We start from the raw sequence: 15,706 nt of genomic DNA on the forward strand, positions 1-15,706 counted from the left end.
CCACTACACAATGGTTATGTGTGACTAAAATAAGACTAAACTTAAATCTGGTGTTTCTCTGTACAGACAGTGTTCATTATTTAGCTTGATTGGTTTAGATTGGGCTTCAACAGGAGAAGAAGATCATTAAACCACACGGACACATCAGCAAAGCAAAGGGAAAGTTTTATAATAACGTGTGTTAAGAAAAGGCTTCATAATGTCAAAAAGTACATTTTGTAATTTAAGTTTTTATTTATATTTGAAAAGGTGCATTTTACAGCTTAAATTCAGCATTAACCTGCTACCTTGCTTGTGTTTGTCCTCTTAACTGTTCAGCCACATGGTTCTGGTAAGGAGCGAATTTTGTGCCAATATTCATCAAACAAATCAAGCATTTTGAAAATAAACACAATCTGCTTTGCAAAGAAAAACTTGACTTTCAAACAAGCGCAAAGTGATTTACGAATACAAAACTCCATTTGAGAGAAAATGCAGAGGTATGGACAAATATATGTAGTGTGTGTTACAACTGTGAGACTCATTTGTGAGGAACTGATTTCTCACATGGGTCAAAGCAGATGTTCTCACAAATGCAATTGAGCAACTATCTTTTCCAAAAACAGCAAATGGCGCTATTGGCACCATCTCCCGAGACCTGAAACACCTGTTAACCTTTTTCAGGGAATACAGCAGACCAACATGAGTGCAGGACAGGTGAGTATCTGTCTTACTATATAATTAACCATTTAGATCTTTTCACAAAGCGACCCTACTACAGTGTCAATAAAATTCACAGTAAGTGCTGTAACATGATTGATTAGTTCTAAAATCAGTATGACATGGCTAACTAAACTGGCATTTAACTAATTATTATTAATAATTATATGGTTTCATTGAATAACACTGTTAAAATACATAATGTAATACAAAATATACAATTTGTGTGCATTACATGTTATTACAAATGCCTGCAAAGTGAGTCAAAATAATTGCTGCTGTTACACTTACAGGACGATCAAATCCTTGTTTAATAGGCCATTGACCAAACATTCAAATATTCACTTAATCTTTCGTTTTTGGCCACCTTTTTGCTATAGTTGGCACAGCCGCTATAATTTCTTCAACAAAAAACATGTGGACATCACAACCCTTACCAAAATGAACCATGGTTTTATCGTAGTAAAAGTGTTTAGTTTTCTTTTGTGTGATATCTGAATTCTTGAGACTATTAAATCAATCAGACAACTGTATTAATAAAATCATAGCCATAGGTAACTGACTAGAGCTAAAATTATAATTTATAAATAATACAACTGAATTACAATGTATTTATTTATGTATTTTACTCCTCCCTTTTTCAAATTGAAACATACCATTTGTAACATAAAATGATCCCTCACATTCCTCCTGTAGTGCACTTATCATTAAGTAAAAGAACAAGAGATAATATCTGAGTTAACACACACACACAAATTAGTAATAAGAAATAAATACAATAAAAGGTATGGTTAAAAAACACTTTTTTGCATACTGATGTTTCTAGAACGAGCCAAGCTTTTCCCTAAAGGTGTGTGATTCCCTAAAGGACTTCTATGATTGAAAAAAAAAGCAAACCCCACATAAATATTATAAAAACGCATAATATATAAGTACAGTGTGAACACAGTAAGAGTCGTGATAGAGCGATGACTTGATGGAGAGAGAAGAATGTGCCGAAATCAACAGCTGGGCAGAAGCTCCTAGAAGACACTGTCAAACAGCCGCATTGACCGCATAATGTTTGCATCCTCAGAAAAACAGAAGAGAAAGACAAGTAAACGGCAAGATATTCCTGCAGGATATTCCAGAAAGCAAACATTAGTAAGTTAAGTAACTATAACTTTTAGTAAGTTATTCCAGAGAAAGCTATTGATCCCCAGAACTGGTGGAAGTTTAATAGCAACAGTGTTGTGCCAGTTCATACTTAAAAAGAACTAGCTCAAAGTTCAGTTCACACAGATGATAATGAACTAGTTCACGTTCATTTGTTAAATTCTTTTTAAGATAGGCCACTATCTTACTCAATAGAACCTCTTTACCATCCATTACCAGCTGCAAATCACTGCCACTCAAAAACTAATCAAAATTATTGTACCAATAAACAAGAGACAATCATTTATACATTTCAAGCTTTGTGTATTTGATGTATTTGTCATGTCTGTGTGAGGCATACACTGAGTTTCGTTAAGTTAGGATGTGCTCTAGTTGACGTGCAATGCAAGTGAGCGCGCGGGCGCCTCCGTTATATTCGTTTCGTCGGCCTATTCATTAAATACAGGCAATTGGTTGATGAAAAGTTGATTAAAATTAAGATACAATTTATACAAAACGAAATTCACTTTAAAGAAAGGCTTTCTATAACAACTTCAACGGTCAAAATCATGTCTGACCCGCTCCATGTCTCATATTGCGCATCCTATCTTACTCGGTCGTGCTGTTCACTTTTCATAAATCAACATAAATGGAAAAAAAATAACATTATAATATTTTAACAAATATGAAACGCGCTTTTTTAATGGCTACAACAGTATAGTATGCCTACATAGCCTACTCTCTGTTTGTACAAATTTCTGCACATTAATTTAATTCTGAATTTTGCACACACAAGTTTAAAGGCATTTGTTCAAATCAAGTTCACGGATAATTGTGCGTGCATTTATTAGCCTAATCATTATGATACTAAAATCCTAAGAAATAGTATGCTATGTACAAAAAATCAGATGAGCCCATAAAATGAACGGTTAAGCATTTTCCTCCCATAGAAAACCATTATAAGAACGCTTAATGTGGCTTAATGCAGATTAGAATGTCCCCTTATTATGTCGAAATAACGAGATATCGATACTAGGCTACTGTGTCCACCGTGGTCTCCTTTTTGATCAGCGGAAACAATTTTTGCTTGTTTGGGATCTGACTGTCCAGCGTATTTGTAAAATTTAAGCAAACTTTCCTGTCTTTTTGACATTTTTCCCCTGCGTGAAACGATCGAAGCTAACAGCATCTCAACTAGTACAACAAGCGCGCAAGTCATGTGTCACAAACATTGAACACTACACAAACAGTCATTTTTTTTTTCATTTAGGCAATTAATTTTAGTGACAGAGGAGGTGCCGGATCCAATGTCGGAGGTGACGGAACATGTTCCGGCTCAAATTAAGCCCTGGTAAAACCTGACTTTTCAAATGAGCGTGAACGTGAACTGCACGTGCTGTTCATTCCTGCCAGAGTGAGCGCCGCTCTCGTTCACGTTCATTGTATGAAAAGTGATTCGTTCAGTTCAGTGTTCGGCGAAAATATGAACGCGTTTGGTGAACGTCGATCAGTGAACGCGTTCATGCACAACACTGAATAGCAATGTACTCCATGAACCTGTGGTCCAGAGTTAGTTTACTTCAGGTTCATGTCTCTCAGCTTCACATGTGTTCCCTTCTGCTGATGGCAGCACAGACTACACCTGGTTTATTTTACCATTCAAATCTTAAATCCAACATTTTCTCCTCTAACACATTGCTGCATTTTTCTCCAATGGGATGTTTTCTATATTCCTTTTATTTTAAACATGCATTTATGATGCATGTGGTGCATGTGCTTGTCACAATATAGAGTTACACCAGGGGCCAGATTCACAAACAAACAAAAACCTTAAGAAATAATACATTTCTTAAGAATAATTCCAAGAAATTCATAATAATATTCTTCAGTGCATTTTAAAGTTCTTAAATATGTTCTTAAAAACAACCTTTTTTTTCTTAAGAAAAACATGAGTCTTTACCTGACTGAATACATGACTGAAGACACACTGATAAACACTTATAGGATTGTCTTTTTGTGCTTCCTCCAGATTACTCTAATAATCATAAAGAGCGCACATTATTTCTGTCATGACTGGCTTGACAGGTGCTTGGCTTCATGTTTTTAATGTGTAGTTTTTTTGACCATTTACTTTTAAAGAGCCTTGGAAAACTGTTGATACAATGCATAAAATCAAGTTGCAGCTACCTGTTTTAATCATTTTTGTGCTGTGTTTTTGCATTTTCTTCTGAGTGACTTTTTGGGGAATACAACATTGTTAACTTATTAACTTAAAAAAGGCAGTTATAAATACTTTTATTTTCTCAAATATGTTTTGTGAATCCAGCCCTAGTGTAAGGGATGGTACTGGGGCTATGAACAAGCAATGCATACCCGTTTTATCATCTTTGGGTTATGTTATTAAAGTCACAATGTCATGATGTCAAGTTAAACCTGCTCTCTGGAATACTCCCTGAAGATATTTCATCTTTGATTATGATGTTTTGCATTTTGATAAAGTTGTAGAGATCAACCTTTTGACACGACTCCATGAACTCCTCAACAGTGATCAGTCCATCATGGTTTCTGTCCATTTTCTGAAGAAAAAAAAACACGTTTATAAATTTCAAGATGCATTATTGGATCTTTCAAAAGAGGTGAAAATCCTAGAGTTCAAGCAATATACATGGTATGGAAATGTTTTTGCCCCCATCCTGATTTATTTTTTTTCTTTCTCATACAAAATAGGTTTAGATCACATGAAATGCAACATAAAACAGGCATCCTGAGTTTTTATTTTTTTCATTTTTTTTTTATTTAGACATGCATTTTAAGGCAAAAAAAAACAACAAAAACACTCTCACCCGTGTGAAAAACTATTTGGCCTATTAAACTTAAAATCCAATTGTGCCATCTTTAGCAGCCAAACACTTCCAATAACTGGAGATCAGTCTTTTAAGTGACGTGACATTCAGCCAAGTATGTTGACCCTCAGAATTCATGCTCTGCATTTAACCCATCCGAAGTACACACACACACACACCCGGAAGAGTGGGCAGCCATTTATGGATTCGATGCCTTGCTCAAGGGCTCCTCAGTCGTGGTATTGCCGGCCTGAGATTCGAACCCACAACCCTAGGGTTAACCTCTGAAGTCGATTAACGCGGATACGCGTTATGAGTCATTTTCTCCTGATAACCCCGAAAAGAACTTAAATTACACTTTCAGTTTTAATCGTACAGATAAGAGCAATACATCAATCAAATCTGTAAAGGGTCTACTTTTTTTGGATACAGACATAATAACAACAAAACTTTGTGCACTTATAAAATAAAGATAACAAACAAGGTGCGCTGTCTGCAGCCTTTGCCTGCGCTGATCTTCATTTACAAACACGTCATTAAAATGAACTGTAACTCCGTGAATACTCAACGAAAATACAATTCTTATGAGATATCTATAGAAAGCTTGACATGTCTACTTTTAAACTAAACAAGTGCCGCCGAAAAAAGATTTTATGTGATAAAGTAATCCATATGAAAACAACGCAATGTCTGTTTTTCACGTCTCTCTTCATTATATCTAATGTGACCACGCCCTCTCGCTGAACGCGCTATTCAGATTCAAACTGAAGCGCGCGGCTTGAATACGCCCATAACAGAAGAAAAAGCAGCGAGACTGTTCTTCAAGTTCTTTTATTTTACTGTTTGCTTCGTGATGAGAGGAATAACACATAATTCACCCCAAAAAGATGTGATGTGGTTGAGGATTTGAGAAATGGATTTCCTCAGAAAAAAGAACGAAGCACTTTATTCAGCAGAGATCATAAACATGAGTATATTTTTATTTATTTATATACTTGTACTAGTTTTCACATATAGTGTAAACATTTTACTAGTTAGACTTTTTCCAAACAATAATTCCTGACTAAATGTATAATCAAGTGAAATATTATGAAGTTTCAATAACAATATACAACACTATACCCTTCGAAAGCTTGATGTAAATAATATAAATTAAAAAACAATAAAGATAACTGTAACAAATGTAAAAACAATGCTGTTCTTTCAATTTATTCCCCCTAAAAAACCTGAAAAATATTCTCAGCTCTTTTCAACATTAATAAAAAAAAATAATAATAATAAAAATAAATGTTTTTTTTTTTTCTTAGAAAATAAGATTGTTAAAAGTATTTTTGAAGGAATGTGTGACTGGAGTAATGATGCAAAAAAATTTGTTTGAAAGTCAGCTTTGATTGTTTCTAATAAACTGTTTAACTGCTCCCCCAAGTGGATATTAAATTATGTTGTGGGATAATTAAATATATTCTTAATAAACTACAAACATAAAATTATATAGATTTATTTTGTTCTCACATTATCTCTTGTAACTCCTTCCTCTCAGTGGCAAGAGCTGACTGAGAGGCTCATTATGCAGCTCATTATGCAGCTCATTATGATTACACTGTTCTTTGCAGAACTGCTTTAGTTCAGCCCCATTAGAGAGAATTTGAGTGTAAACTACCCATTTAATGTCCTGCTACAGCATATCAATTAGGTTTAAATCCGGACTTTGACTAGACCACTCCAGAACAGCCATTCCATGGTGGCCGTCCTCCTGTGCTTTGGGTCATTGTCTGGCTGTATAATCCAGTTGCACTTACAGACTGAGGACCGGACATTCTCCATTTTGGGAGAATGGGGAACAGTTTAGATGAGAGGGGTCCTGTTACAACTGGTCTAAACTAAACACTAAATTCTATTAACCTGTTAACCTGCACCTGGACGGTGGCACACTGAACTCTCTTTGAACTCTCTTTGTTTGCACGTGTCAATGTTTACAAAGAAAATCTTATATACATATTTTCTGGAAGAGCGCAGAATACATGTTTCCCTCACCTGCTGTTGGGAAGGCTCACTTATCACAGAAGGATAAAGAAGTTGTTGCAGTGAGTGGTATTTATTAGACTTTAAATGGAGGTAATGAACAATGAAACATGAAGAAGATAAATACTAAACACAATGCGTGATGGTCATATTTAGAAGAAGAATTGAAGGTATATATATATATATATGGTCCATGAGCCCCTTCCATGAGGTGCAAGACAGTTTGGATTGACTGTGTGGAAGGCAGCAAGTAAGGCCAGATCCAGGATGTTGTCTCAAGCCTCAACCCTTCTTTCCTCCGGTCCAAATCCCTCCCAGTCCACCAGATACTCAAGAAAACCTCCATGGCACCAGAAATCCAAGATATTCAATCAAATGGCAAGATTGACAGATGACAGATTGACTGTCAAAAGAGATTCAAAAGGCAGGCAGTAAACAATCCGAAACACTAGAAACATTCCAGGGTCGTACACAGAAATCCAATTAAGAAGGTAGTAAATGCTCAGAGATGTCAGCCGGGGCAAAACAAGACTTGATGACAGTGTGTGAAACAGCAGCATAAATAGTCCCATGAATGTGCATCAGTTGTGCTCCTAATCAGAGTCAGGTATGGAATGATGGAAAATGGAGTTCAGGGAGGAAAGTCAATATTTGGGTGATGGCAGCCTCTGGTGACGATCAGGGGAAACCACAGAGTCCAGATTCGTTACACTACCATCCTCTGTCAGATACAATCTCCTCAGGGACGCTCAAGTTCTGGAAAATGTACTGAAACAATAGTTCAGCATTCCGGAATGTACTGGGTAGCCCCACGTGAGGGAGCAGTTTACAGGCCTTTGAGAATACATCTACTAGGACTAAGACTATTATACATCTTTATGCTGATGGCAAGTGTGTGGCAAAGTCCACTTATAGGTGTCGTAGAAAACTAAATCCCAGATATATTAATTCAATAGTTCACCCGAAAATTCTGTCTTTGATTACTCACCCTCATGTCGCTCCAAACCCGTAAGACCTCTGTTCATCTTCAGAACACGGTTTAAGATATTTTAGATGCATTTCGAGAGCCGATGTCACATGGATTATTTTAACCATCTTCTTGCTGCATTTGAGCATTGATTGTGCAAGGATCGTTGCTGTTTATGGGAGGGTCAGAGAGCTCTCGGAATGCATCAAAAATATTTTAGTTTGTGTTCTGAAGATGAACGAAGGTCTTACAGGTTTGGCACGACATGAGGGTGAGTAGTTAGTAATTTAAGTCATTTAAGAATTAAATTCTTAAAAATCTAGGGTAAAAAATGAGCAAACTCCAAGGACCCTTTGCAGTTCCTTAATGGTTTGTGCCTAATGTGTCTATGGTGCTCCAGTAGATGTGGGGAATTAATGAGAATGTCAGTAATGCACATAAGCACAAAATTTGAGCATTGTTTTTTCAAAATCATGAAAATTTTCATTCATGAATCTCTGAAACACTGAAGGCACATTGGTCAGGCCATACGGCATCAGCCGTTTAGCACTCAATGAGAATAAAGGCATTATGAACATCAAGTTTTGTGAACCAGGTTGCACTGTAAAACATCTCTAGGGCAGTGTATCCGTGGCGGAGACCCTCCTGCACATACTATTCTACGGTCTTCTACTCTGGCTGAGAAAGGGTGTAAACACAAATGTGGATGTTTGATATCTGACAGGATGTCAACAGTACAATCCCATGGGCAATGTGTTGGAAGTGCAAAGGCCTCATATGCAGAGAAGAGGGATTATTACATATGAATAGGTCTGTAGGAGGTCAATCTTGTGAGGACACTGCCTAGACTGGTGGTGTTTCCCAGCTGCAACTTACCAAATGGTCACGGATGACACGGATGGTGTGCTGAACCCCAAGGAATCATCACATCTCACTGGCTTCACCCAAGAGTGAGTATAAAGTCCACAGCGATAACCAGAAAGTAGTATTGTCTCGCAGCTGCCAGGGTACAGAAGATAATTGAGTAATCAACAAACCTCACTTTTCCCTGGCGAAGATGGAGTAGTTGCTCCCTATTCAACAAGTTTCCCACACTCCTCGAAAGCACATCCTTTAAATGGGAAAGAAATCGTGAAAAAGAATTTATGATTGCTCCATCCTGGTGCCGTACAAGTTCAAACCACTTCAGCATATTGCTGGAGAGAGATGAGAGATAATGAATCCTACTTTGACTTTCTCAGTGGGAAATAGCTAAGGATTCATTTCAAGCATGATGAGTATGGCACTGACAGTGACACGAATCCCTCATGTCAGCACAGATGGCAGCAATGAAAAGAGGCTGGGTGAAGAAGTGTATGGGGGAGTGTTGGTTTATAGGGGGTTGGATAAGGTCAAAAAAAAAAAAAACCTAAGGATTCCAAAAGCGATTCCCGCTTCAGGTTTTTGATGATTGCAGTAAACGGGTCCAGGCTCAATCATATTCGATCCATGCTGGTGTAAATGTTCAAGGTGACACAGGTTGTTACAGTGAGTGGTATTTATTAGACGATCAGCGGTAGTAATAAACAATTAAACACTACGAGGATGGTGAGGAGGACCAGGGGCGCTTTGTGGGCCCCCTGAACAGCATATTTGCTCTGCCCCCCTCTGTAAAAAACTTTCTCCGTGCGGGGGGGTAGAAATCTCTGGATTTTCCCAGTTAGGCCTGGTTGCATCTAGTTTCGTAGATTTGGGAATTTTTCAGAATTTTCACATTGACCCAGTAGATACATTTCTGCTTCAATTTGTACAATTATTGTTTAAAGCTATATTATTGAGTAACATTTATTTTGTCAGATTTTGTTTCCATTTTTGAAACAATTAAGTCTGAGACATACACAAAAATGGGAGGAATCAGAATGGAGGCGAACACATTTTCACAGCAATGAATGTATTACTTTCCATTAATTGTAGCTGATGTGGAGAGAGAACATAGAGTTCCTTTTTTGAAAGTGTTCCTTACTTTCTTGTAAACAAAAATGTTTGGGTCACAACACGGACATTAATGAACATCCTGTGTGTGTGTGTTCACCTGAAAGAAGTTTTCCACATGTTCGCTGGGAGTATCATCATGTATGGAGGGATACACATACTTCCCCATCAAACTATAAATCGACTTCATGATCTTCATCAACTCCTGACCAAAACCACACACACACACACACATATACACTTTTACATGAGTCTTTCTAGACACTAAAATGATCAAAGCATCATTTCAAGTACCTCTCTTGTGATGAATCCATCTTTATCAAGATCATAGAAATTAAACGCCCAGTTTAGCCGGTCATATATTGAGCCTCTAAGGATGAGTGACAGACCAGCAACAAACTCCTGTAAAATGACAATAATAAGAATTATAAATCTGTCAGGAAACAAACAAATAAAATCTTAACTAGAAGTAGAAGGTTACAAGCTTTGCTGTAGACACACTGCTCCGCACATTTGTGTTGCTCTTATCTGACACACTTAGTTCAGCTCATAGATCTTCTTCTAACCAGTTGCTGATATGAATCAAGTGTGTCCAGAATTTAAAAAACCTCTGCTGTTTCTTACCTTAAAACTCAAACAGCCATTCCTGTTAGTGTCAAATGCCTCAAATAGGTAATGTGCATAAATGCTTGAATCTGACAGAGAGAAAGAAAAAGGAATTGGACAATGCTTTATATATGGTGTGTATCTGTGTATGCATACAGAGGGAAACAAGATTTATTCAGTGTTTTTTTTAGTGTTATTTATTCTTCAGACATTCCCCTTGCAGGTTTTCGACCACTGAAAATGGGTAATATTCAACATCTTTAATACTTCTAGAGTTACAGACACTCAAACTTTATTATATTTTATTTATGGCATTCAGACAAGTATGTTATATGCAGTTGTTTTGATGGAAGGAAACAAAATACATTTCTAGTTTCAATATTATTTGTTCTGCAGATATTCCGCTTCAAAAGAAATAAAGAATAATCTATATGCAAAGTTACCCACATTTGGTTTTTGACCACTGAAATGTGTACAATGTAACAAATTACTCCTGGAGTCATACTGAGATTCCAAAATTGCTGGAATTTAACCATATAAATGAAAATGCCGAAAGGAAAGTTTGCTAAGAACCAAAATCTGAAAGGGCATTAAGATATCTTTAATACCTCTAGATACAGGCTTGCAAACTTGCTCTGTCCCATTTTCAAACAGTCACCACTTGCACATAATGCAACAAAGACATAATATTTTTTCAAGCACATTTAAAGATTTATATATATATGTATATAAACACACACACACACAAACTAATTATAAAATTCTGACTAAAACTACTGGGTTCCAGCATCTTCAGTGCTTAGACCCCCAAAAAATCATAGCCATGGTGGGTCTACACCTTCAGTATGAGGTAAAGATACATACATTGATAATTATCTGAAAATGAATTAACATTATATTATTAACGATTTTTAAACTGTAATTAACATTATATTATCAACACAAATATATACATATACAATATATATACTGTCTCACCTCCCTGAGGGAAGAACTGAGAGTAAATGAGTTTAAACACGTCCTCCGTCACCACTCCACTGGGACATTCCTGAAACGCACAACAGATCTTAAAACAGACACTATAAACACACCACTGTGGCCAAAACCTTCAGCATAATGCAATGCAATTGTAATGGAATTCAATTAAGAAATCTAAATTACAATCATGAATTAGTAACAATGATTTGTGCCAAACAAAGGGTGATATCCCCAGCTAATGTACATACATAAGTAGAGCAACATTTACATTTTTGAAGGCCCTGTAGAGGAACTGCAGCTCTTTCCTGCTGAATTCAGTCTCTTCCTGTAGTATGTCCAGATCATCAGGCCGATGGCAGACGAAGGATATTTCAAACTCATCCTCAGTACTTTCTGCAAGAGAAACATCTCATTATACATTAATAACTGAATGTTACATTTCTCCTCTGTTTTAGAGAAAGAGCTATGAAGAAATTCATTACATCACACTAATAGCTAAATAACTGGTTAATTTCATTAATGTGAGAGGACAGTAGAGAGAGAGAGGGGAGTGGGATCAGCTACATTTTCACTGAGATTGCAAGATGGCCAGCCGATCTAAGGAGACTGAAACCCAGTGACAGCAGGTTGTCCAGATGAAGGCTCATCAGCAGAAGGAATCTAAAGGCTAGACCTTTGCTGAGGAGCATGTTGTTGTGTGGAGAGAGGAGAACTGGTTCACTCTAATGAAGAGAGCAGGTTTCATTAATTTGGGTCTGGTGCCATACTTTATATTAGGTGTCAAACTGGGGAAAGACTGAAGACTGAAGCCTGTTATGGCTAAGAAGAGTGGACGGAGATCACACCGGTGCAGACGTGTGAGACACTAGTGATGCACTGAGGCTGAGGATGAGCTCGAGTCCTTCAAAGCAAGGGCCTTTACATTTCCTACTGATTTCTGACAGCTATAATCTATAAGTTATAATTCATCTTTCGGGCTACAGTGATTACTGACCTTCCATTTTGATCAGCGTTTCCCACAAAATAATACAAATAAAATAATAGGTTTTATTATCTAATTTTGATCCCCATTGTATGTGTTTGGTGACTAGTCAAAATATGGCACATATTTCTTACGTATTGCCAAGGACTGACAGCCAACAATGATTTGTGTGCTGAATTTCATTAAACTGTGAATGCTAAAAGCCTTAACAAAAACACGGAAATAGTGTTACAGTTTGATTTGTTACTCTGGCAAAACCATTTAAAATATCAAACAAGTTGCAGTTTTACAGCAGTTTTAGCTGAGTTCTGACATAGTTCTGACCAAGTCTGAAACGATTGAGGCACACAGAAGAGATTTCAAAATGTGTTAACTTCCTGTTTTCCATCTTTCTGTCTTTTTTCACCATAAATGTATTTCCTCGCTGCAGTCAAGCACCCAGCATATGCTGGTTCGGGATGTTTTGTCGCTGGGATGCTGGTTTATGCTGGTCATGTGCTGGTAAAGGACCAGCAAAACAAGCATCCCAGCGTTTTTTTCAGGAGGGAGCTTTCAGCATTTGGGCTCTCATAGATATATTTTCATCCTTCAACTTGATTGTTTTGCTGTTATTATATCACACGTTCTGTGCAGAAAGTTACAGTGCAAAATAAAGACTGGAATATTATTTTCCCAGTTTGTTTTGTGAACTCTTTCCTTCATTTCCTGATGCACTGGCTGCTGCCAAAGAGTGGAAACTCTCTCGCTCCTATAAAGATAAAGGGTAGCTCTGTCTCTGAAGAGAAGTGGAAATAAACCAGCCTAACCAAAGACTGCATACAGTGTGTGTCCCGTCCAGCCACTCACCGTCTGTGAAGCACCAGTAGTACAGTGGGAAGAGGGACACCAGCATCAAGATGTAGAGTCCACCTGGTTCATCACCGGGCATGAGCTGCTTGAAGCCTCTGTAATCCTGGGACTGTGACATGCTGCTGAACATGATGCTGTCTGTGAGTGTGTGTGTGTGTGTGTTCCCTTCCAAAAACACTCCCACCCACACGCTCTGACGTCTTTCCATTTCTCTTTCATGTCACTTCATGACGGTTTCCAGCCCAACAAAAGCCTGCATTAGTAATTCATCGGCTTGTTTTGGAATCGCTTGTTTTCACAGTCACATGGGTGGGAAAGAACACTTTCCATGTTGGCAGCTGAATTATTGGCTCGTTTCCCATATGTAAGCACTCTAAATGGATTATCTGTTTTATTTTATTCTTTACAGGAAAAGTATCAAATAACAGTTATTTTATTTCACTTCTGTCTGTAAAAAGCAATCAAATAGAACGATGAAGACAAAAGTGACACCAAGATCACAACTATTACCAACCACTGAACCAATGTGAAGTCAGTGTTGATGCATTTCAACACAATATCAATGGTTGTCATTATACTGTGGTGTTGTTGGATAAATCCTGCAAGAATCGATTGTAACGTGTTGTGTTCATCAGTAATGGGTGTTGATCTTGCTGATTGAGGTGTTGGAGTCAGCAGGTGTTCAGTGGATTGGTTAGTTGGCTGTATATGATCATGTTGTTGTATGTAATGGTGGACTGCAGCATGTAAATGTGGGAAGCGTTAATGCTTTAATTGTATATTCACAGCCTAAAGTAATATATTCCTCTCTCCTCTCTTAAAAAAAGCATACAATTTATGGCTATAACCCAACTATAAAATCACATTATAACGACTGCCTAGGCCCTTCTTGTTAAGCTTCCCCTTCCCTCTTCCCCCAACTGCAGTCTCCAAAGAAATAAAAGGCATTATAAAAAAATAGTTTGCAAAAAGCATCTGTCCCAAACAGACTAAACAACAAATAAATGTCTGTCCAAAATATTTACTGCATTAAGCTCCACAGTAACCTTGTGCATTTTTTTACTGTTTGAGTTGGCTCAAACTCTCTTGCTACTTCTCCAAGCTTTGTTTTAGAGCTGTTAACTCCTCACTTTTGTCTGCGACACTTTTTCGATAGGCATTTGATTTTGTCAGTAAGGTGAAGTCATGCTTTCTCTCTGCCCTGACGGCCATTTCATCTGCCTCTTTCTGCATGGTTTCAATGCTTGGTTTCGAAACTTGTCCTGCCTGGAAGTGTAAGCAAAATTTGGGAATTCTGCTTTATGGTGTGTGTAGACGTGTATTTAAAACATTTTGTACTGTGCAAAAACCTCATCACACTGAGGTGCAGTGTACCAACCAGCATTGAGCAAAACTGGCAAGAGTTTTTGAAAGATTTCTCTTGAATTATCTCTGTTTGCAACCATGATCACAGGGTCAAGGGAGCTCAAGTGCCACACAGCTGGGTACATTAGGGGACTTCTCTCCATTATTTTCTCTTTTTGAAGAGCTGAATTTTTACAGGATGTTCCTTGTGTTAATGTTCCTTACTTAATAAAAAAAAAACACTAGTAATAATCTAGTGTTTTAATAAAATATCAACGAACAGTATCTCACAATTGTATGAATAACGCTACAAATTTAATGTTTTAAAATAAATACAATTTAGAATAGAAAGAGCGAAGGTAAGATACTTTAAAAATTAAACTATTACCACCAGCAGATGGCAGCAGATAACAGTCTTAATGAGTGAATCATTGGAGTCACTCTATCAAACGATTCATTCAAAACGATTCATTTAGGAATGAAGAAAATGACGGTCTTCATGAATGGGTCATGAATCGTTTCTCAAAGATTCAGTCGGCAAAGAAACGTCACTGTACTGTTTGTTGCTAAGAGAAACGTCTGTTTGGAACTACTAAGTTGGTGAAACAGGGCAAACAGACAATAGTACAATAGCAAACGTGCCTTTATTAAGTTTATATAAGTACTATTATATACTACCGGCCTCCGCCTCATGTTCACAAGTCTCCTCTGCACTATGAACATACAATTATCGCTGTGCATCGCGTCAGCATTTCATTTTCACTTCCTATATCATTCATAAAACAGGTTTGGGAAGTTTGGGTCTGATTTGTCATGGGGATGCAAAACGTTCCAACGATTCTAAATAAAATAGACTTAACAAATCGATATCCTTTTCTCAGGCAAATGCCGTCACTCATGCTGTAATTCGCCGTGCAGATCCCTTGCACATGCGTATCAAAATAATTACTTTACAATAATATTAACATGTAATTAAATATTACCTCCATACCTGGGAGCATTTGCTGCAAACATTCGAGCACTTAATTTCTAGCACCTGAAAACCGGCAACACGAGACAGCGTCATACGTCACAAGGAGCTTAAACAGGTCACGTGTCAAAACTCAGCATCCCTGAACAGAGCGCTTTCTGCTACGTTAATTGTTTCGACCAGTTGTCGGCCAATTCTTTAATGATCAAGAAAATTTAAAAATAATAATTTTCCAGGACAACAAGATTTGTTCCAGGACAATCTATGTTTTCTCTCATTTTCCATGTGTTTTCCAGGACGCGTGGGAACCCTTATCATTCATTTGGATTACTAAATAAATG

The 15,706-nt window shown here is 37.4% G+C and overlaps 1 protein-coding gene across 1 annotated transcript; it reads right to left on the minus strand.

Annotated features, from left to right (window-relative positions):
• Positions 1-1,332: 1,332 nt before the first annotated feature.
• Positions 1,333-13,391, minus strand: LOC132156645 (Kv channel-interacting protein 4). Its single transcript, XM_059565581.1, has 8 exons — positions 13,049-13,391; positions 11,489-11,613; positions 11,221-11,290; positions 10,261-10,331; positions 9,931-10,038; positions 9,737-9,841; positions 4,347-4,409; positions 1,333-1,769 (listed from the first exon to the last, which is right to left on the minus strand). Exons 1-8 carry the CDS (start codon positions 13,257-13,259, stop codon positions 1,722-1,724), a joined length of 801 nt encoding a protein of 266 aa, XP_059421564.1. The 5' UTR covers positions 13,260-13,391; the 3' UTR covers positions 1,333-1,721.
• Positions 13,392-15,706: the final 2,315 nt, after the last annotated feature.

This window comes from Carassius carassius, chromosome 14, assembly GCF_963082965.1.
Source record: "Carassius carassius chromosome 14, fCarCar2.1, whole genome shotgun sequence".
NCBI lineage: Eukaryota > Metazoa > Chordata > Actinopteri > Cypriniformes > Cyprinidae > Carassius > Carassius carassius.